Source organism: Leucopleurus acutus (genome assembly GCF_964270905.1).
Source record: "Leucopleurus acutus genome assembly, chromosome: 10".
NCBI classification, from domain to species: domain Eukaryota; kingdom Metazoa; phylum Chordata; class Mammalia; order Artiodactyla; family Delphinidae; genus Leucopleurus; species Leucopleurus acutus.
Genome location: NC_139153.1, coordinates 75,377,488 through 75,400,796, shown reverse-complemented (window position 1 = coordinate 75,400,796; position 23,309 = coordinate 75,377,488). Strand labels below are relative to the sequence as shown.

General features: G+C 46.6%; 1 protein-coding gene across 1 annotated transcript in view; it reads left to right on the top strand.

Annotated features, from left to right (window-relative positions):
• CLIC5 (chloride intracellular channel 5) overlaps positions 1–15,988 on the top strand; it is a 102,345-nt gene extending 86,357 nt beyond the window's left edge. The window contains exons 5-6 of the mRNA XM_082847729.1: positions 7,489–7,673; positions 15,099–15,988. Coding sequence (XP_082703855.1) covers positions 7,489–7,673; positions 15,099–15,266 — 353 coding nt within the window. The 3' untranslated portion in view covers positions 15,267–15,988. The remainder of the gene's footprint in view (positions 1–7,488; positions 7,674–15,098) is intronic.
• The last annotated feature ends 7,321 nt before the right edge of the window (positions 15,989–23,309 follow it).

The following is a 23,309-nucleotide window of genomic DNA, read 5'->3' as shown; positions in this document are numbered from 1 at the left end:
AGGGAGCTATGCAGAGGATCTGTCTCTTCCTCAAGGAAGATCCTCTGGAATTCTTTGGAAATCTGTCAGAGAGTGCCCCATTCACTTGGTGATTCGCTCCACGAAAGGGGGTTAAGGAGGCATCCAACGATGTCCTAGATCCCAATCCACTATAGTTGTAAGAGTTGAATCCTGCCTTGGGAGTAGAGAATTATCTACTGGCCTCTTATTGGAAGAACCACAAGAATTTGCCATTTAAAATCCCTCTCATTCAAGGCCAAAATCCCTTCTAGAATGGAGGAATAATACTCATGGCAGCATGAGCTGCAGACTCTCCTCAAGACCAGGGGACGCCACACAAGGGAACACTAGGGGGTCTGCTGAAATTGTCATTGCTCTTTGCTGTCTCATAAACCACTGTTTTTCTGCCTTTCCTGTTTTCACCAGTGCCTAGAAATGGGGGCCTGGGAACTGCTTCCCACATATGAGCCCGTCACAGACAGAGCCCATTTGACAGCATCCTCCCCTCTGTGAGGCCAAGTCCACCATTCCTGGTCTGATGCCAAAGTGGACGTGAATTCTCCAAACCATCAAACCAAGAATATTTGACGCACCCAAAGAGCCCAGAGAGAAAAACGCTCAACCCAAAGAAATGATTCCAGGAGACTTGGGGTCCTGAGCATGCTGGGGAATGCAGGAGTGGGCTTCACCCTCTGAGCTCCCTCGATTCTCCTTGGACCTGTGAAGTTCTGGGGTGATGGGATAAGCCTCACTTCAGACAGCCAGCTTCTGCCTTGAGTTTATCTCTTGCTCTCATCTTTTCCCCACTCTGTCCTTGCTCCATCCTCAAACTGACATTCTACAGCCATAATAATGATCATAGTTAGTATAATAACAATGATGTTTCATTAAGTCCCACCAGACTCCGTAGAACAAGTGGCAGGATTCCAACCCAGGTCTCCTGAACACCGGACCTCTGGACCGCCTTGCCTGGTATCATGCCTGTCATCACAGGCCCTCTCGGGCAGCCTGGTCCAGGGCTGTCTGACACCCCCGACCCAGGCTCTCTCCATCCCTTCCCTGATGATACCAGTGATTTGCCAACATAGCCAGAGGACCCAGGCACAGCAGAGAAGGGCCCACCAAACCGGAAGGAAAGCCGTTCCCATCTCCTACAACCCTGCTGCCATTTCTGCCTCACTGTGGTCTAAGGACCCGGCAGAGACACGGCTTTAAGAGTTAAGGGGCCGAGGGGATCAGTCACCCCTTACCTGCTTTGTGTTCTAGAAGGGTCACTGTGAATCAGAGTGGATGTGGCCCCCAGTTTCTACCTGCTTTATAATTTTCCCTCTATGTGGTCATTCATACTCATGTAACCCAGATATAACTGGGCCACCTTCCTCTCTTTAAGGACTCTTGGAAACAGAGAAAAGCTACATGACTCTAATTCCAAAACCTGGAAGAGGAATTCAGACCTTTACAGAAGATGTTTAGTGAGAGGAAATTACACTGCCCGTCACAAAGCTGAAAGTCCTACATATGCCCTTAGAACATCTTTTTCTCTCCTCAAAATTGTATTCTTTATGACAGCATCTACATTTCTGCTCACCTGGCCCACCGCTTCTCTTCCCCCACCTCCCATAACTCTCCTGGGCCTTTCTGCTGCCCCCGCCCCCTCCTGTCTCCTGGATCTTTGGCCCTGGGCATCTCACGGAAGAACAATTTGACCTCCCTTGGTTTCTAAAGAAAGCCTTCTTTCTCCAAAAGGTGAGGAAGAAGTGATAGTAAATTCTATTTGATTTTTTTGTTGTTGTTTTTCCCATCACATTTTCATTCATGCTTAAAGCTATCGAATATCAACAAGGTGAGGCCATCTTTGTATTTTCCCTCCAAGAATATGTGATGGCCAGAAACATCTCTGTTGTGGTCTCCCTCAAACCACAGCAGCTTTTTTTTTTTTTTTTTTGCATCCTTTATATTGACATGGTCTCAAATGAGAAGATGAAAATGAAAACTTCATTCAGTCAGCCAGGCGTTTCTCAATATCTAGATATTTCTTCCTTCATAGGTGAAACCCAAATGTATTTCTTTCTTCACCCCGATGTTTTGCTGTCACTGAGGCAATGGGACAGCACTGGCCCCGACTACAGGCAGAGTTGCTATTTGTTACTGAGGAATGATGTAAAGGGCCCTGGTAGGCTCTCTCTTCAGAGATTACTCCTTCTAGAGCCAATCATGGTTACCAAGAGCACCAAGGATTATAGCTGAAATCAACCCGTTAATAGCAGAGTACAAATATGTTATCAAATAGCTGGAAGCTAGGGCTTCCCTGGTGGCGCAGTGGTTGAGAGTCCGCCTGCCGATGCAGGGGACGCAGGTTCGTGCCCTGGTCCGGGAAGATCCCACATGCCGCGGAGCGGCTGGGCCCGTGGGCCACGTCTGCTGAACCTGCGCGTCCAGAGCCTGTGTTCCGCAACGGGAGAGGCCACAACAGTGAGAGGCCCGCGTACCGCAAAAAAAAAAAAAAGCTGGAAGCTAGGACATGAGGAATGGTATCCTGACAGCCACACTCTTGTCAGAGGATAAGGGTACGTGAGAAAGGTCTGCAGTATGGAAGGAAGACGGCAGGCTGGGTGGACCCCCAAGGAGCAGTGGGCCAGCGCATAGCATCCAGACATGGCCTTGCAGAGTAGAAGAAGTTTAAGTTTTAGAATCCAGCAGCCCTGGTTTTAAATCCTCATTTTGCTTTTCATTCATATGATAGGATTACTATTTTGAAAATATTTTCCTGAGTACCTAACTCTAATCTGTCCTAGGCCTCCATCAACTCCATGAGAGATGAGGGTTTCTATAGAAGGAATTCTAAGAAAGAAAAAAGAATTTAATAGTTAGCTTCTGATATTCAAAATAGCATTTTCAACAAGACAGTAGCCTTGCAAGCCAAGCTATTGTCTTAAAATGTCCTAGATGCCTTTTTCTCTCTCCATTTTATCACGTCAGGAGCCAGGCCTGGAGGACTCAGCTCACAGGGAGGATAGCTGCTCTGTGGTTGATGGAATCTTGGACGTAGGAAATGGAAACAGGGGTTTTGGGGATGAAGGAGGACAGCGAGGCAGGGAGAAAGGGAACCAGAGACGTGTCTGGGGAGCCCCATGGGGTGCCTTGCTCGGGTATTCTTCCCAATCAAAGTTTCGGGCAGAGGCAAGCAGTATCCCACCTCTGACCACCACCCAAGGGTCAACATCCCCACGGTTACTCTGGAAGGATGTGGAGGGTCAGCGTCACTGAGAAGAGACAGAGCCCCTGTGGTAGCCTCCCCAAGCCGCCCACCCGACAGACCTCAGGCTTCCCATCTCCCCAGTGCCAGGAGGTACCACAAAAAAAAAAAAACAAAAAAAAAACAAGGTACTTTTTTCATGGTACGCGCCAGGAGTCGTTTGGACAGCCTGCTGGCACAGGCCTGTGTGCCTTGGATGGGACTAAGACACAATGTCTTTATCTGTTCAATGGGGATGAATAATAACTCTCATCTCAATAGCTTCGTTGTGTATTTAAATGATCAGTGGCATAAACACCCCTGGTCCACTTCAGAACATCAGTGACTGTATTTCGTGCCGGTGCTGGGGAACAGGTTTCGAGCAGGGAAAGGAACACAGCAGGGTCCAGGGTGCCCGCTCTGGGGTAGGCTCCCAGTGACCACCATCTCCTTCTCCACGGGAGAGGTGAACAGACCCCCATCCAGGCTGCGGACCATGATCAGAGGTGGACCCCTGGTTCTTACCTGTCTGCAAGTTCACGTGCCAGAGAAAAATAACACACGAGAAACTGAAAACATAGCAACCTGGGCCCACAGGGCTGCTCCTGTCCTTTCAAAGGTCACCTGTGACATCGCTCAACTCCAAGCGAATGTTGAGCCCCCGGGGTCTGCGTGGCTCTTTGCTGCTTGATATCCCCGCTGCACAAAGCGTGCCAGCAAACCCGGGCTGGGCCCTGCTTGCAAGAGCTTGTTGGAGGCTGAGTCTTGGCTCCCCGGTCCCCATTCAGCCTCCATGCCCGGGTAAGAGTATATTATTTTCTTAGCTCAAATTGCCGTTTCCAAGTCATTATTTCTCTACGAAGAGAAAACAATATTGGGTCTTATGTAATATCAACCTCAGTGAATCTGGAAGTGATCATGGAATGGGTGGATTTTTTTTTTTTCCTCCTTAAAAAAGAGAAAAATAAATTTGAGATTGTTTGCATATGGCTGAGAATATTTACGAACTCTTCCCCTTGTTTCCTCATCACATATTTCACCCAGTGTGTTTGTGTGTGGTACGGAATAAATCTTTACGGGAAGGGCGGGGTGGAGAGGGGAAGAAAGCAGTTCAAGGACTGGGGCTCCATCCAGTGCCTGGGACGTTAGTGGTCCCGGGTCTCAGGGTCCCCTGGCCTCAGGCTTGCTTGCTGCTCTCTGAGGTTCCCCCCCACCCCCTCCCTGCCCAACGCCGTCCTGCTACTCAGAGGAAGTCTTTTGGAGGGAGGGTTTCAAATGCCAACACAGAAGGAATTAACATCTTCTTGTCGCTCTGGTTTCTTTCACATCCCCTTCACTCTCACCAGAGCAGAAAGTTTAACAGCAACGGTTTCATGACCTGGGTACCATTAGCCAAAAGAGATCATTAAATTCTATGGATGCCAGATTGAGCGGGGGTCAGAGGAAGGAATGAGTTGGCAGGTAGGGGGGAAAGAAGCAGCAGAGAATGTGTTGGCGCTGGTCTTTGTCATTCAACAACACAGCAGTGTGTTAGCACACAGGAACTCCTATCTCCCTCTGGCCCTGCCTCTCAGCACGGCTTGTCACCGAGAAGGATCCCGAGGGAGGGTAAGGGACAGGGCTGTGGCTGGACATTCAGTCAGTAAGAGAAGCCAAGCTGCAGGCCATTGAATTTCCTCCTCTAGGGACTGGGCTTCAGAATTGGAGCTTAGAATCTCTCGTGCTCTGCCGTACCTCGGATTTTTTGAGGAATATACTGACCAAGAGTGTGGGGTGAGGGACAGAGCAGGGGTGACTGCCACGTTTGGTAACACAATGGCAGTAAGTGTCATTAACTGATGTCCTAATAGGAGCCAGGCACTGCGTGACGCACTTTCCCCGCATTGGCTGAGTTAATCCTCCCGATGGCCTTATGAGAGTTAGGGATTTTTAATCCTGCAGTTGAGATGAGAAAAGCGATGCTCAGAGAGGTTGAGGAACTTGCCCACCGTCACACTTCGTAAATGCCAGGATCAGGGTCATTTCCAGGATTTGTGGAGTCGGAAGCCAATACAATAAATGGGGGATTTGAAAAGTCAAGTTCAAGGCCTTGGAGGGTAAGCCTCAGCAGCATCACAGTAAATTCACCCTGGGAGGGGTCAAAAATTAAACACAGGGTTAGCTCTGTCACATGGGCCCTTCCCTGCTGCCTCGTCTCCTCTTTTCTCTACCGTGATTATCGCCAACTCTGGCCTTCACGTTCCTGATCAAAAATGCACAAACATGAGTGATGCAACTGACACTCGGAAGATGTCCTCAGAACATCCTGACTTGATACGTTACGTGGCGTGTCGTCGTTGTAACATAAGGCAATGACCCTGCCCATTGCCAAACTTTACCCTTCCACCTTAAGAGACGGCTGGAGAGAGAGTTGAAATTTCTCCAGAACTATCCTCCCAAAGAGCTTCAGTTGCTGTTCTAGGCCTCTCTTACCAAGTTTCACGTTTCCAAGACTGGGCACTCGGGCAGGGACCTGCTCAGGTGTCTGGGGGCATTTGGAGTTAGAACCTGCAATGTCTCATATCCCATCAATGTCTCTTTCCCGCGGGTGATATCAGCTCATCGCATTTCAGCAGGCGTTCTATCCGATTTTTCCTTTCTCCATTAGAATCAAGATTTTGTCATCATCTCCATAACTGAAAGGGGTAGCGGGATTTGTGGAAGCAAAGAGACCCAGTATAAATCACAGCTGCTTCAGTGGGGGTGAGCTGGGGTGCTAAGAAGTATTGTTGGCGCCCTCTGCTGGTGCGCTTGCATAGGCTTGCCGTCCCATCCCAGTCTAGACAATTACTAAGGGGAATACAAGCATTTTTCCCAGCCCCGCTCACTCTGTTCTCCCAAACTGGAAACACAAAGCAGATGATGAAGTCCAAGTTCAAATGCCAGGGAGAAGGAAGTGTTGAGAAACCACATCCAACCTCCAGCCTGTTTTCACATGTTCCAGTAAGCGTTCAGTTGATGTATCTTGGGCTGGTGTCGTTTCATTGTCTCAGACAAAGTCTTTCTATGAAAAGACAAACACGGGTTATGCGAGGAGGAGCTAACAGAAGGCACATTTGGGGAAAATCTGAGCGAGAGCACAGTCCTCTGGGCTCTTCCTCCAGAGGCAGCTCCCTCCTTTTAGCTGCTGAAATTAACATCCAGCCTGATTCCCACTGTCTCGGTGTCAATCTCTAAACTAGAGTCTGGAAAAAACAGTCATTGGAGGGTGGGCTGATGACAGGTGCATTGGCCAATGACCTGGCTAGCCATCTCCTCCAGCGCTCCGGTGGACAGGTTCTAGGTTAGGGTTCTCTGACTGGAGTGGTCGGTGAGATTTCGGGTGGAATGACTCTGAGTGACAGTGATTTTCTATAGCTGCTCTTCTGAGTATTTTGTTCTGTTCTTATACGTAAGTGAATTATTTGCTAGATAATCACTGGGGCAAGACAGGAAGAATCTTCTGCCACATTGTCTTCCCTCGGATTTTCACCCTTTGAGCTGTATCCGTGACAGGTTTCCATGCAGGCAGGGTCGCACATTTCTGGTGGAACCTGCTGCCCGGTGCGTTGGCCATTCCATTTTGGACCGCTCTGATTTTTAGAGCAACCCCTCTAGATTAAACTCAAGGATGCCTCCTTGATACCCGCTGGTTCCCTGGGGGCAGCCCCGGACATGGGTGCTTACTGTCGTATGTCATGTCTTCCTGGAAGCCTTCACACCTCTCCTCCTGAGGTTGGGCTAGCCATAGCTAAGGCTGCCCCCAAATCTGGTGCCTATCTCTGTCCTAGGACCTCTCTGCCGTTGTTGTTTACTTATTTAATAGTTCTTTCTTTCTACAAAATTTTTATGCGGGTTTATTGCGGAATATCGGCAAGATTTAGATGAGCAAAAGAAGAAAGTGAAAACTGACGATTATTATTGCATCTGTTGGAGAGGAATTGTACAAGCTTTGACAGATATCCTGATGGTTGTATTTCTGTATTTATATGATCTTTTCCAAAGAAAAAGGATGAGCAAATGTTTATTGTTTGGTTAAGGTTTGCTTTTTCAGGCTGTTTAATACTCTTCTACGGCATCGTGTACCTGGCGGTCAGGTACTCTGTAGTACGGGGGGAGCCAGTATCATGAGGCGGACAGGATTCTGGATAAGCTCCTTTGCTCTGAAGACCCCGTGGCTGTCTCCAGCGGCAGGAAGGTTGACTAAAGACACTTCTTTTGCTGTCCCACGCCAGCCCTTGAGCGAGGCCTGACCAAGGCACTGAAGAAACTGGATGACTACCTGAGCACCCCTCTGCCGGAGGAGATCGACTCCAGCACTTGCGGGGACGATGACAAGGGCTCCCGGCGCAAGTTCCTGGATGGAGACGAGCTGACCCTGGCCGACTGCAACCTGCTGCCCAAGCTCCATGTGGTCAAGGTAAAAACGCTTAATCTATCTGCAGATGCTCCCCAGATCCAGCTCCATCAAAGGCCCGGGTCACCTGTGGAGGTGAGGCGAGGGCAGTGCCGCCTGCTGACGGAGAATCAGAGCTCGGAAGTCACGCGAACCGGGACCCCGAGTCAGCCTCCGCAGCATGCTGGCTGTATAGCCTCTCTGAGCTCCAGGTTACACCTGTAACATAGGCATGTATTGTTTAACTAGGCCTGTTGGGAGACTAACTGTGGCCTGAACGTTCCTGCCATATTGTAAGGGCTCGATAGATAATAGTTGCTATTATTGTCCTGTTATATATAGTCCTGTCACTCCACAGGCCTCTTCCTTACCTCTTCCTCATAGGTTTTCACTGGCCACACCTCCACCCCGACATCTCTATTAAGCGTGCCCTCATATGCATGTTTTCTTTGTGGGCAGATGCACCTTCTGATTCCCTGTAGCCACTCTCTGGGGCAGGCAGCCATCTTCCTCATCTACCAGTTGAAGAGCTGGATTTTCTTGCTACTGCTGCACTTACTGATCACGGTTAACCTGCAGTGTAATCCTTTCCTATACCAGCCTTAGGGTCTGAGAATTGGAAAGAAGGGGGAAATTCTGAGGTCACCCTAATCTCCCACCCCAAAGTGGACCCCTTCCTGTGTGTCTGTGACAGGCTTCTGTGCAGCTGTGACTGCACGTTTCTGATGATGAAGAGCCCTCTGCCTACCGAGCCAGCCCTACTATTTTGGACGGTTCCAGTTATTAAACCATCCTTCTTCATATGGAGCCCAAACGTGCCTCCCTGCTCCCTTGGTTCTCTGGAGCAACACGAAACAGGGCTGCTCTCTTCAACTCATTTGGAGACAGCAGTTGTGTCTCCCACATTTCTCTACACTAATACTTCTTCTCACATCCTTTTTTTTCATTTTTATTTTTTTTAACCATTTTATTTGTTTGTTTTAAAATCATCTTTCTTGGAGTATAGTTGACTTACAATGTTGTGTTAGTTCCGGATGTTCAGCAAAGTGATCTGGTTTTTTATATATATATATATATATATATATATATATATATTCTTTTTCAGATTCTTTTCCATTATAGGTTATTACGAGATATTGAGTATAGTTCCCTGTGCTATACTGTTGTTGTCTATCTATGTTATATATAGTAGTGTGTATATGTTAATCCCAAACTCCCAATTTATCTCCACCCCTCGCCCCCCAACTATCCCCATTGGTAACCATAGTTTGTTTTCTATCACATCCTTTTCTGACTCTCACCAGACCAGAGAAAATTACAGTGTGATCGTAGAGCTAGACTGCTCTCTACGTTACACGTGTTAATATTTTATTGTCTCAGACAAAAAGCTCTGTGAGGACAGGTCTTCTCCAAGCATGATGGTGGGTACATGGTGGCCCTTTAATAAATACTCACTGATTGACCATTTGATCACCTAGCTTGTGATCCCCAGTTTCTTTCCGCCTGTCACTAAGGAGAACCAGATTCAATCATTTATCAGCTGGATATCTGCCTACTGGTTTTCAGCTGATGTCCTGAGCTGGAAATCAGAGCCCTCCAATCAGAACACATGCCAGCTTGAGTTGAAATGTTAGCTGTGCACACACCGGTGCTCCTGCGGGACACGTCAGGGCTGGAGGCTGGGAGAGAATCATGCTTGCCAGGGCTGATGGGCAGAGCAAATTCAGTCTATTAATAAGAAGACACTTTGGGTTTGGGCCAAGCCAATGGTCACTGGTAGGTCCAGCCAAGCTATGTCTTTGAAGTTATTAATTACTGCACGCCCTCCCCACCTCCAAAACATCTTTTTTTCTCATTTCCTGAGGAACAAGTGGCACCATTAGGCGTGATATGATTCTATCAGTCACACTGTCAGAGTGAGGTAATGGAAAGAACCCTGTTCTAGAAGTCCGGAGACCCAAGTTCTGGTCCCGTGGGTGCAGCAGGAGTTGGGCCAGGCCTTTTACTCTTTGGGGGAATCATTTCTCTCATGCCCAAAAGAAGAGATGTGGATTACATTCCTCCTCGCCTCTTCCCCTCACTTCCGTCCCTCCTCCTGTCACTCACACGTGGGTTGACCACCCACTCAAGAACCACGTGTCTGATCAGGTGAACAAATGGATCTTCCAGGCCTCACGCTTCATCCTCTGGTTTCTCCAGTTCCTCCAGCCCTGGACGACTAAGTTACACTCCTGTCCTGGGATGAAGTTCAGTGTGTCATTTACTTGGAGGAGCTGGGGATCGGAGGGAGGATGGCCCGCGAGGGGACAAAGGCTGGGCCTCACCTCCCGTCTTCTTGGATTTCTGCTGACCCAGCTTATCAGATCCCAGAGCCCTGGCAAACCTCTGAAGTGTGGAAAGCGCGAAGGGGCAACCAAGTCAGACCTCCATTTTGGCTTCAGACGCCAAGACTTCATCTGGGCTGGGGGAGCTAACTGTTTTCATATGAAAGCAAATTCAGAACATGAGCGTGGACGTTCCTGCGGACGTCAGAGCTTCTGCCGTGCGCGTCCTCTCCCTCTCTCTCTCATTGGCTCTCCTTCGGTATGGCTGCATCCTTGGAGGCTGAGTTGCTCTGGCCCCGCTGCTCACGGACAGCCTGGTTTGAACTTTCGTTGCCTGGCTGCCTTGTATTCTCATCTCCCCACACAAGCCAACGTGTGAGGAAAGAACCAGCTCTGGCCAAGGTCATGGTCCCCCCGGGCAGGGAGGGACACACGGGACTCTTGTGGCTGCCCCTGGGACCCTCGGCCCCTGGACCCTCACGTGGCACAGGGACCTGTTCAGCTGCTGAAGCAAACAGGAAGGGAGCTATATATATAAATACAAATATATTTTCATAAGGTGCATCTCTGCCGTTTTCAAGCCCATATTATATACATGCTTTAAAAACTTGAAAATGCATTCCAGCACGTAGAGACTTGAGGCTGCCCCACGGATCAGTTTATAATTTTGAAAAATATTTTTTTTTTGAAAAATATTTTTTGATCGATGCCTTGACCTTATTGTGGGCCTTTCCTTTCTGTTTTTTTCCATTTTTTAAATTGAAGTATAGTTCATGTACAATATAAGTTACAGGTGTACAACATAGTGATTCATGATTTTTAAAGGTTATACTGCACTTATAGTTAACTATAAAATACTGGCTGTATTCCCCATATTGTACATCTTTGTAGCTTTTTTTATACGTAGTATTTTGTGCCTCTTGATCTCCTAGCCTCTATTTTGCTCCTTCCCTCTGGTAACCACTAGTCTGTTCTCTGTATCTATGAATCTGTCTCTGTTAGATTCACTAGTTTGTTCTCTTTTTTAGATTCCACATATAAATGATAACACGCATGATTTGTGTCTCTCCGTGTGACTTCTTCCATTTAGCATAATGCCCTCCAAGGCCATCCATGTTGCTGCAAATAGCATTATTTCATTCTTTTTTAAGGCTGAGTAATATTCCATTGTATATAGACCACATCTTCTTTATCCAGTCATCTGTTGATGGGCACTTGGGTTGCTTCCATGTCTTGGCTATTGTAAATAGTGCTGCTATGAACACTGGGGTGCATGTATCTTTTTGAAATACTGTTCTTGTTATTTTAGGGTATAAACAGGAGTGGAATTACTGGATCATGCGGTGGTTCTAGTTCTAGATTTTTGCGAAAACGTCATACTGTTTTCCACAGGGGCTGCATCGCTTTGCATCGTGTGGGCCCTTTTCATTCACTCTGGCAATTTCCAGCTGCGTCCCTTGGTGGAACCTCCACCCCTGCATGGATTTTCTCATTACCCAAGACAGCCTTTCCTGTAGGTTCGCGAGCAAACCCAAGGAGCCGCCGTCTTGCAGTGAGCAGAGGGTTCTGTCGAAGGACCCTGATTCCATCCCCTGTGTTATCGGCCACACCTATGCTAGACACACATTGCCAGGTGGCTTCCGTAGTGACCACCCCAAACCAGTTATTTTAACCGAGATAATTTCATATGAAGAAGTACTAAGAACTAGGAAGCCAAAATGTCCCTTGAGGTTCCTCCTTCAGGGCAGCAGGGCAGAGGGAAGAGGTTGGGATGATCCAAACTTGAACTATACAATAGCCAAGACATGGAAACAACCTAAAATGTCCATTGACAGATGAATGGATAAAGAAGATGTAATATATATATGTGTGTGTATACGTATATGTACATATGTATATGCAATGGAATACTACTCAGCCATAAAAAAGAATGAAACAATCCCATTTGCAGCAATATAGATGGACCTAGAGATCATCATACTAAGTGAAGCAAGTCAGAAAGAGAAAGACGAACACCGTATGATATCCCTTATATGTGGAATCTAAAATATGACCCAAATGAACTTATCTACGAAACAGAGTCACAGACAGAGAGAACAGACGTGTGGTTGCCAACGGCAGGGGTGGGGGAGGGACGGACTGGGAGTTTGGGATGAGCAAATGCAAACTAGTGTACATAGACTGGATAAGCAGCAAGGTCCTACTGTACAGCACAGGGAACTCTATTCAATATCCTGGGATAAACCATAATGGAAAATAATATGAAAAAGAATGTGTAATATATATGTATAACTGAGTCACTTTGCTGTACAGCAGAAATGAACACGACATTGTAAATCAACTACACTTCAACAAAATAAATTAAAGAACAAAAAACCCCTAGAACTCCATGAGGGATCCCACAGAGCTACACCTTGGACCTCCGAGGTGGGGTGCTGCTTAGCTGGGGCTGAGGACTGGGTTCAGAGAGGCCTGTAGGGCTGGGACCCAAGCTCGGTGGTGGGCTCACTGTTGTGTGCCGGCCTCTCTGAGCTGGTGTGAGGACATGGGTCCTGTGAGCGTTTGCAGAATGGCAAACTGGATTCAGCTGCTGCTACTGGAGAAAAGGAGACTCTCATAGGAACAGGAAACCCACAGGAAGGGGCCAGTCCCTGTTCCCTCCTCCAGTCGCGCAGCCTCTCTCTAGCACCCCCTGTTGTCATAGCCTCAGGGGAGTTGCCGGCAAAGCAGAGGTAAGGTTTGCAGTCCCAGTCCCAGCATCACCAAGAAGCCGGTACAGCTACACCGGTAGGTCTGGAGATAAAGCAACAGTAGCTGAATAATTGGCACAGGAGGGATTCTGAGTAGAGCTATTCCTTTATCATTTACATAAGGCTGAGTGGCAAAGTGGAAAGAATTGGATTAGACAGCAGGACAGAATTGGATTAGACTGTAATAGATATTAGTGATTAATAGAAAATTATAGATAACATACTGGTTGAACTATTTTTCTGTGTAATATTGTATAAACCACTAAATCTCCTGTGACTCCAGTTTGCTCATTGCAAAGGATCTGCAGGCTTTAAAGTTAAGTGATCATATACGTTTGACACTAGATGCACTCTGTCTGATGTTCGGATAACAAGATGGTAAAGATTAAATACAACTTTTTATTGAATCCCTCCCTGCTTGTTTAACCTCTCTCTGCCTTATTTTTCTCATCTGTAAAATGGGAATATAACACACTCTTCCTTGTAGTGTTATTTAGGGATTTCAGTAGCTTGCCAAGTGCTTAAGGCAGTGCCTGGTGCAGAGCACAGAGGGAATAGATGTTTGCTATTGTTGTTACTCTTATCAACAGCATTATTGAGGTTATCAAGGGAGACAGAAATGAAGAAGCTGTGGTTCCTGTCCTCATACCGCTCACAAGCTAGGGAAGAGAGGGGGGGATAGGAACTGACTGTGATTCGGAGTAGAATAGAGCTTAGGGCCGTAATGGAAGTTCAAAACCGATGTGGGAGATCGGAGCGGGGAAATGCATCCTCCCTGGAACGTGGTCGTGTCTATGCAACTGAGCTGTTCACACAATAGGTCATCGGTGTCCCTCACTCAGAACTGCTTTCTGGGGAACCCGGCACAGCACTGGCGCCCAGATGAAGATGAAAGCCCGAAGTGGCTGGTCTGGGGCGTTCCCTGTGTGGGAGGATCCCTGGGCCAGTGATCTGGTGACCTCTTTAAAAAGAAAGCAAGGAAAGGAGTCAGAAGTCAGTGGTGTAGGAGAGAGGCTACTCTTTGCTCTCTCCTCCCCGGTTCCCGAGGGGTAGAGGCAAGACTAGTCAATGTGCAGGCCCCAGTGCCCAGCGAAACTAAAAGGGTGCCCGTTAAAAAAGTCTTCAGTTTCCAGATGTTGACAGCAGAGTGTTAAACCAAGAGCAGGGCCCTTCCGAGTGTGAGACCCCCTGTGACTCACAGGTCTCACGTCTTTGAAGCCCTCCCTGGCTAGAGAGACCTTATTAAAGAGACCACGCAGCCCCTACCTAGGGAAGGAATGCATGCAGTGGGCAAAAGGTGGGTCTCAGTGAATTCTGACAACAGGTCATCTTTATTGAGCACTTAGTATGAGCCAGCCCCCCCACCCCCAATCATTTTATGTGTATTAACTGATTTATTACTCCAAGGTAGCTCATCTTATTACCTCCATTTTAGAGGAAAAGAATTTGGGGCTCAGAGAAGTTAAGTAACTAGTCCAAGGTCACACAGCTGTCAAGTAGTGTGGTCAGGATTGCAGATCCAGTCAGCTGGGATCCAGAGCCCACGCTTTTAACCACTATGCTACTGTGTCTCTCAACACAAACACCACTTCCTCAGAACGCCCAGGTCCACAGCCCCGAGTGTGGTAAGCTAAGGAGAGAACAGAAATCTCTGTTCACTCCCACATACCCTGAACCTCCATATACATTGCTATACCTAACTTACGTTTTATGCTTTGTATTCTCTTCTGTAAATAAGGATGCTTAGTAAAGCAAAGTGGATGGGGAAAAAAGAAAAAAAAAGGTTGTCTGTAATTCAATCAAGCAGACATAACCACTGGTAATAGATTGGTGTATATACTTCTAGTCATCCTACATATTTCTCCAAATGCCTTATACTACACTTCAAACTTAACGGCCTCTCTTGAAGCGTTTTCCAAGTCACTGGGATTTCCTCTGCAGCATCATTTTTCATGGCTCTCCAGATATGTATGATAACGTATTTATCCATTCACGTGTTGCTGGACATTTGTGTTGGATTCCATTTTTTGCTATTCCAAATAGTCCTACGGTCCTATGTGTGTAGCTAGATCTTCTTGTACACCCATAGTATTTCCTAAGGAAAAAAATCCCTGGAAGCAGAATTACTAAGTCAAAGGGCGAATTATATTTGCTTGAGAAAATACAATAAAATAAAAATAAATAAAATATAAAATAAAATAAATTGCATTAAAAAGGCAGCACTGCCACCGTGTATGACAAGCATCTTGCTGCCGGCCCCTTGGGATGCATGGAGGGTCTTCCCTCTGTGCACACACTCGGTCACACCACTAACACCTTCCCGGTGGTTTGTGTCACGCTTTAACACCATCTCCATCCTGCCATCTCTGTTGTAGACTGTGGCCAAGAAATACCGCAACTACGATTTCCCGGCTGAGATGACGGGCTTGTGGCGGTACCTTAAGAATGCCTATGCCCGGGACGAGTTCACCAACACCTGCGCGGCCGACAGTGAGATTGAGTTGGCCTATGCGGATGTGGCCAAGCGCCTCAGCCGATCCTGAACTTGGCCGTCTTGCCCCATCACTGCTGCAGAAAGACTCACCATCTCCCCAAGGACTCCAGCGTCACGGACTCCTTTTCCACGGCACCTCCAGAGACTTCTGTTTTTATCAGGCCGCATCTTGCTGGCATCATTGGAACCCCAGCCTGCTGTCTTTGATGAAGGTCGGCACCACCCCCATCTGATCAGGCAGGAACCTGCAAGCAGAAATGAGAGAAACCGTCAAGCTCTCAGCCTTTCGGGCCTGGGCTGGGTTCAGTGTATCTGGGGTCAGTGCGGGAGAACGAACCCGTCTGTGGGATTGTCACTGGCCCCTTTTGCCAATATCAAAATATCTCCTAGGCTGTGTTAGACACGTGCAACACCCTGTCCTCGTCCACTCACCTCTTTGTCAGTAACTCCAAGGCCAAGGCTAAACGCCATCTTAGTTCTCATTAGAAAGAGATGCAGTGCTTTGTTAGGGGGACACAGAGAGTGAATGGAAAGAATGGAGCAGGTGTGCATTTGGGCATCCGGCAGACACACCTCCAGTCACTCACCACTTTCTGGCACTCCTGTCCCTTCGGGCACTGAAGGCCAGATTGGAAAACTATTTCAGACACAGTCTCAGTTTGCTGCAGTGCCAGGCGCAGTCTGATGCTATCAGGTACCTGGCTTGATGCTGATCTCCATTTTTATCTGTCCAGGCCTTGCCAGGAAGGGCAATTGGCATGTAATTCCAAGCTGGGGGGACTGGGAAGGGGAGGGGAGGGGAACAGTGTCAATGCCAAAAGGCCCAAGGGGTCTACCAGCCATGGGGTTTGCTTGCTTACGGGAGTGGTTTCCTTGGAGATTACATGCCTGGGTTTGACTGTGTTTATCCACGAGGGAATTTTGGTCTCTGAGAAGGCAGATGGGAGTGGGGGGGTGGAGGGATGGGTGAGGATTAAAAAAAAGTCCTTTAGGACTCAATGTTTCCCAGGAATCTTTTAGATAGGTCTTCTCTCTTATGATCTAAGTAAGTCTTGAACTGGTGATGTCATGTAACTACCCACCAAAATCCAAGAATTGGCCAAAAATGACTGTCCGGTCTCTTCAAGTTGCTCCTGGATGTGAGTCTGCTAAGCCGGGTGCTCTCTGAATCAACTGTAGCCTCTGATGGGTGACAGATACATTTAGGAGGTGGCTTGATGACGGAGCCTTAGGAATAAGGTCCATGGGCCTTTCTGATTGGGAAACCATGTGGTTTAAACTCGAACAGAAAATACATACACATCTGGGTCAATTTTCCTACCATCTGACTCAACTGCAAGATGAAAAAGAAGAAACTGTTTTTTAGCTAATATTTCGCTCTGTAGTCATTCTCCTTGAATTTCACCTCCTTAAAAGCTCACCCTGCTTGAGCACGGGGACCTGTGCAGAGGAGACAAAGAAAAATGAGCTAGTCATCAGCTCCCTCTTCCCGTGAACACCCTGGGAGAAAGTCCACCTGCCACAGACCCTCGCCTCCAACAATCCTTCCTTCTGTGTTGCCTGTTGGTGGAGAGAGAGGCTCCCAAGTGCCCGAAAGCCCCAGGACTTGGCTCACTGGTCAGCGAGGGCAGGACGGCACAGGGCCTTCCTGTAGAAACATCACCAGATTCTAACCCAAGCAATCCCCGGACCTACCTGCCTCCAGGGATCTCTGGAGATAAAAGGGGCCCCTGATCAGAGCCAAGGAGAAGCAGGAGGGTCTCCTTTAGCCCAGGGAGGAAGACGACGTTTCTCAGCAAGACATCCTATAAGCCTGAGACCTTTCAAAACGCAGAATGAATTGATGCATTTTCACCTCTAAGCGAACCTTTCCACAGACTCCCTGGTAATTTTGTCCCTGGAGATGTTTGAAAAGAACTGGTAAGGAGACAGTCCTTTTGACTGTAGGGAAAAGCCCCAAACTGGCCTCCTGGGAGATGAAAGCTTGAATGATCCCAAAGGCCTTTTACGTAGTGTGAAATCCTATTGTCCCAGAAATCCTTCCCTCAACGTCACAGCACAAGCGTGATGATCTAAGAGGCAGTTTACTTTCCTGGGACCCAGAGAGGCGCTTGTCTTAAAGCACATCTGAGGAGCATAGCCAGCCAGCGACAGAGAAAACAGGAGGAGCTCAAGTGGAGTAGCTCCCCCAGAGGAGTTTTTGCACCCCAAGGCTCTGCTTTGATATTCAGAATTCAGCAACTGGTGAGTCTTTAAACCCAGCCTTTAAAAACAAACAAGCCAAACCAAATCCACATTGTTGGTTCTAGATGTTCTTTCTGTGGTTGACTTCGTTTTACATAAATAACAATATTAAGGCAAGGGGGTGAGGTTGGGACAGTTATATGATCCATCGTAACCACGTAGAATAGGGAGAGGAGTGATAGATGGACAGCACTTCCTGGTACTCAATCCAGGACTATCTTTTTCTTGCAACAGGAGATTATCATGGGATGCAACTGACTATTGATTTAAAGCTTTAATGTCTATGACCAGATTTATCAGAATATTTTTACATAATAATAATAATATTGCCTTATGATTATTTTTTTCCAAAGAGATTTTTCTCCAGATCTTTCAGCCTCCCCGGGTTTTGGCCATGACCTTGTCATGTACACAGCTTATCATCTCCCAGCAACAGTGTGGAGAGGTCCTTAGGTGTCCCCAGAACCAACTCAGGGAGTATTGATGGTCTGCAGTTTGACCCTGAACTCCAGAGTGTTAAGATGGGAGGTGACCTTTGTCATTGGTCTGGAATGCATATCGATGACTCAGAAAGCATTTCAATGACGCTGAAAGGGGATTTATTTGGGTTAAGATCCTGTTTTACTCTGGATTTAATTCTCTCCTTCGACTTTCACATCACGGTGGCTTTTTTGGTGGAGTAGCATAGTGGGGGAGAAACAAGAATCATACTCAGAATGACTGTGTTGAATTTACCCATCTTCTCAGTCCTGCCTGCCTCTCAGGTGGCCCCAAGAGGGTATGGGATAAGATTTTAATAGCTATAAAAGATGAGCTGGGTCAGTAAAATCTGGATTGGTCCAGAGCATAGTTCCTTCTATCGCACACCTTCATCACCTGACAATTCAGAATCACAGGCATGAGTATGGCTGTCTTGTTTTGAACAAGGATACAGCTGCCTGGCACCAAGCTCGTGAGTTGAAAAGTGAAACCCACAGTCCACTGGGTTATTGGACCGCAGGATCTCAAACCGGTTTCAGCTTCCTAGGAAATGGCACCGTCTTCAGCATTCACTTCTCGTGCTGGTGGGGCCATTGAGGAGTTTGATCTTTTCATTAGAAAGGGGCCATGGCAAGAGTGAGGTTTCCTGGGCTGAATTTTCTAGCACTGAATGAAATAACAGAAGCTCACAACACCTGTGCCCACTGGCCACTCTGCAGAAAGACAAGACCAAGCATCTTAGAATTGTTGCAAAATGCATCATGCCCAGAATGGACCCTGAAGATCTAAGAGTCTTAGAAATCAGCAAGGTCTGGACAAAGAGAATTAAAAGGGAGGCAGAGTCAGGAAAGTGCAGGTCTACCCAGCAAGTTTTCCATCAGGAGGAAGCAGGGAGAGTCTGTCTGAAATTAAGTTGGTCTAAGACATCCAGTAGGTACGTCTGTGGTTCCTATTTCCACTGACCAGGAGCCAGGTCAACAGCAGAGGGAATCAAGATGCCAGTGTCTTCCTCCTTGGAAAGATGAAGCAGTAACTCATGGTTAAAACTAAGCTCGATGATTCACAAGGGATCACTTTCTTATCTTTTATGTAACATTAAAAAGAACCTAAAGCATTAGAGAAAGGAGTGTGCCTGTGAAGCATCCTGGTTCTGATGTTGGGACAGAAGTGATCACATCATTGGCTTTGGGGCCCTTCTAGCACACAAGGCCCATTAGCTTCTCTCCACTGCTCTTGGCATTTAATCCAAACAACACGTGCCCTCCTATGAATGCATCTTCCTCTCCCTTTGTCAGTATTCTCCTCCCAGTTTACTTTCAGGATACTTTCATTTCGTAATTAGGTATGATCCAAAGTGTGCGTAATCTTACTTAATGTTACTCAAGGAAATGGATCCAATGCTACTCTCTGCAACCAGAAATAAAATTTAAAGTTGCCTCGTTGTAGGGTTTGGGCTAATCTGTGTTCCTCTAAAAGCAATCTGTTGTTCTGGCAAAATACAATTTTAAGGATACAGTTGTCTAAGGTATTTATGTATAATTAGAGATTTTGCAATACGGACTCTGCATATATTTAAAATATAAAATACCCAGCTGATGTTTGAATTTGTCTATCTTTCCTGACCACCTGCCTATCCCATTTTATAAGCTGGAGCGCTAACTAATTTAGCAAAAGAAGCCTAGCTTTTATAAAAGATCAAACGTATCATTTTATAAAGACACTCCCAATGATGGTAACTTGATTTTCTCAGGACCTTTAACTGTGGTGATAAAATCGCAGGTCTTGCTTTCAAGCCTGAATAATGTAAAATGCCTTTTCGTGAAGCTATTGCTGAGTGTCTTCCTCATGAACCTGAACCAGTCATAAATTTGTTTTCCAGTCTTGATTGATATTGACTGATTCAAATAAAGTTGGTTTATTTTCAAATATTACAAAGGCAATCATCAGACTTCTTACTGGAGGTGGGGATTTCCTGTGCTGTTTGAAATGTGTACGAAATACCTCTTTTTTTCCCAAACGTTATTTTATTTTCCCATTGTAAAAGAAAATATGTTCATTCTTCTTAAAAATCAAAAGCAAATAAAAATTACACAGCAATAAAAAAGAATGAAATAGGGAATTCCCTGGTGGTACAGTGGTTAGGATTTGGCGCTCTCACTGCCGAGGCCCTGGGTTCTGTCCCCGGTTGGGGAACTAAGATCCCGCAAGCCCCACGGTGCAGCTAAAAAAAAAGTAATAAGAGGAATGAAATGATGCCATTTGTAGCAACATGGATGGACCGAGAGATTATCCTACTGAGTGAAGTAAGCTAGACAAAGACACATATCATATGATATTGCTTCTGTGTGGAATCTGAAAAATAAAAGATACAAATGAACTTATTTACAAAACAGAAATAGACCCAGAGACATAGAAAACAAATTTATGATTACCAAAGGTGTAGGGGGGGAGGGATAAATTAGGAGGATGGGATTAACGGATACACACTACTGTATATAAAATAGATAACCAACAAGGACCTACTGTATAGCACAGAGAACTATACTCAATATTTTGTAATAACCTATAAGGGAAAAGAATCTGGAAAAGAATGAATATATATATATATATATATATATGTATAACTGAAGCACTGTGCTGTACACCTGAAACTAACACGACATTGTAAATCAACTAGACTTCAATTAAAAAAAGAAAAGAAAAAAAAAAGGAGGAAGAAGAACAGAAGGAAAAGCAAAAAGCTTGTGACTCAGCCATCCAAAAACAGATTTTTATTTTAGCAAGGCTAAAAATTCTATCATGGTACATGGCCCAGGTGAAAAAAATATACTGATGTTCCTTCGTGGGTCTTATTTCAGTTTCCTATGTGTATTGTACCTGGGGGTGGGCCAGCAGTGACAGTGTAGGTGCGATTTAAGGAACACCTTAAAAGACTGGTCTGTCTGCACCCAAAGCTCTCTCTTGGCCCTCGGTGGCCTCGCCCTATCAGCTTTCCTGGCCTGAAATTCCCACCCTTAGCATCATGTCACTGACTCTGGATTAAGGTCCCCAGAATCCTCAGTAAGAATTTACCTGTAGGGTCTTCCCTGGTGGCTCAGTGATTAAGAATCCGCCTGTCAATGCAGGGGACGCGGGTTCAAGCCCCGGTCTGGGAAGATCCCACATGCCGCGGAGCAACTAAGCCCGTGCGCCACAACTACTGAGCCTGCGCTCTAGAGCCCAATAGCCACAACTACTGAAGCCTGCGTGCCTAGAGCCAGTGCTCCGCAACAAGAGAAACCACCACAGTGAGAAGCCCTTGCACCACAATGAAGAGTAGCCCCCGCTTGCCACAACTAGAGAACAGCAACACGCACAGCAACAAAGACCCAACGCAGCCAAAAAATAAATTAATTAATTTATTAAAATAAAATTTAAAAAAAGAATTTACCTGTAAGTCAGCGTTGCACCTGAGGAGGATCTCTGTGAGCATTCACACTGCTGAAAGGTGCAAAGGTCCTGGCAGTCCTCTGTGCTCTCCGTGCTCTGTCAGAACAGCTTCTCATCCCTTGGAAGAGATCAGACCCTTGACTCAGGGAATAAGTCCTGGTGGGAGAGGCAGCCGGCAGCTCAGAGCAGATACTGTTGGTGGTCATCTCTCCATCCCGACCACCCCTATCTTCCTCTGGCGATCTCTGATGGGGTCGGAGTCCACTTCCCCATTCCTCCCTTCTCCCCACCTGCCCACTCTCTCCCCACCCTCCTGTGACTCAGGTGAGAATGGTTCCAACCCCAGGTTCAGGGGTGAATTATGAATGGTCTGAGCCTGTCCTCCTGGCTGTGGTTGGTTTCAGAGTGGACTCTTGACCAAGTTTCACCCAGTGTTGTGAGGGGAGGTTTGTTCAGGAACTGCTGAGAAAGATTTCCTTGTTTTTCAGAAAGTGACTCCCTAAGTCACTGCCTCTGGTGCTCCCTCGGAATGTGGGTGTGAGGTCTGGAAGCGCTGCCGCCCTCTGGAGACCATGAGGGCCAAGCCTCAGGCAAAGGCACTAATACACTGCAAAATGCAACAAGAGTGGAGAGAGCCTGGGTCCTCGATGGGACCCCGAACTGCTGAAATGTCAAATCTTGAGACTGGTTCTACCTCTGCACTTCCTGTCCTGTGATACATCCTAGACTGTTTGAGGATGTTTATTGCTTCTTTGTTTATTATTATGAGTGGCCAGAACATCCTAAGTGGTACATTAGCCAAGTTTGTTGTTGCTGTTAATAGCCAGTTAGATCATCATCTTGTTCACCCAGGAGGTGTTCTGTGTTTCTACTGTTTGCGTGCAGAGGGTCTGTTCTACAGGCTGACCAAGGGCTGGGAACATGGGTCTTCATCTCTCTGCATCTTGTTTCCTTCCCTATGCTGTGACAAAACCAAGGGGCATGCGAGTGGCAATCCCTGTGCTTGGCATTGAGGAGAACTGCGCCTTGTTCCAGAGGAGTTTCCAAAAGGTGGACTTGGAGATGGGAGCATCTCATATACTCAAAGGTGTTGTGGGCCGTGTCTTTTTTACTCTTATGTCTAGTAGCTTAAGATTGCCAGAGTCCCCAGTAAGTTTTGCCTTGTGGGGAAAGGCATGGGGTGTCAGACTAGAGAGGTAGGAGGCTGAGGATTAAAAACAAGGAGATGAGGATTTTAATCGTAGGTCCATCACTTAGTTACTATGTGACTTGGCATAAAGTCCCTTTCTGAGTCTCAGTTTCCCCCAGGGGTTATTAAGGCCTCTTGCCTATGAGATGATGAAATCCTTGATGAAGAGTATTTATGAATAATAAAGGGTTATTTCAAGTGGAATGACATTTTGGCCAATTGGAATCTTCAATCTGTTGGAAGGTCTCACTGTAGTCTTTAATGGAAAGAGATGATCACCAGAAAACACATGGATACTAGGAATGTGTGTGTATGTGTGTGTGTGTGTATGTGTGTGTGTGTGTGTGTGTTGGGGGGGTGTCTTGTAAATTTCAGGCTATTTTGGAGTCAATTCACGTCCACATCAGCCTCCTATCTTTCTCATCTACACTGAATGAAATCTACATCTAGATGCAATGAGAATGACTGTGGGCCCCGCAATTAGGTTCACTGAGCTACAGTTACTTATGCAGAAAGTAAACCAGACTCAAGTTTTGGAAAGATTTTCAATATAAAGAAAGGACATTTAAAAAAATTTGAGTTTAACCCGTCTTTAACTAGAATATCTCAATGTCCCAAACCTTCAAACCAGTGAATTTGTATAGGACTTGGAGTCTAGACCACACAAGATGCATAGTACAAATGTCATGATAGAGACCAGCATAGAATCAACACCTGATCCACCCGTGGCTTGGTTATATGCCATCTTGT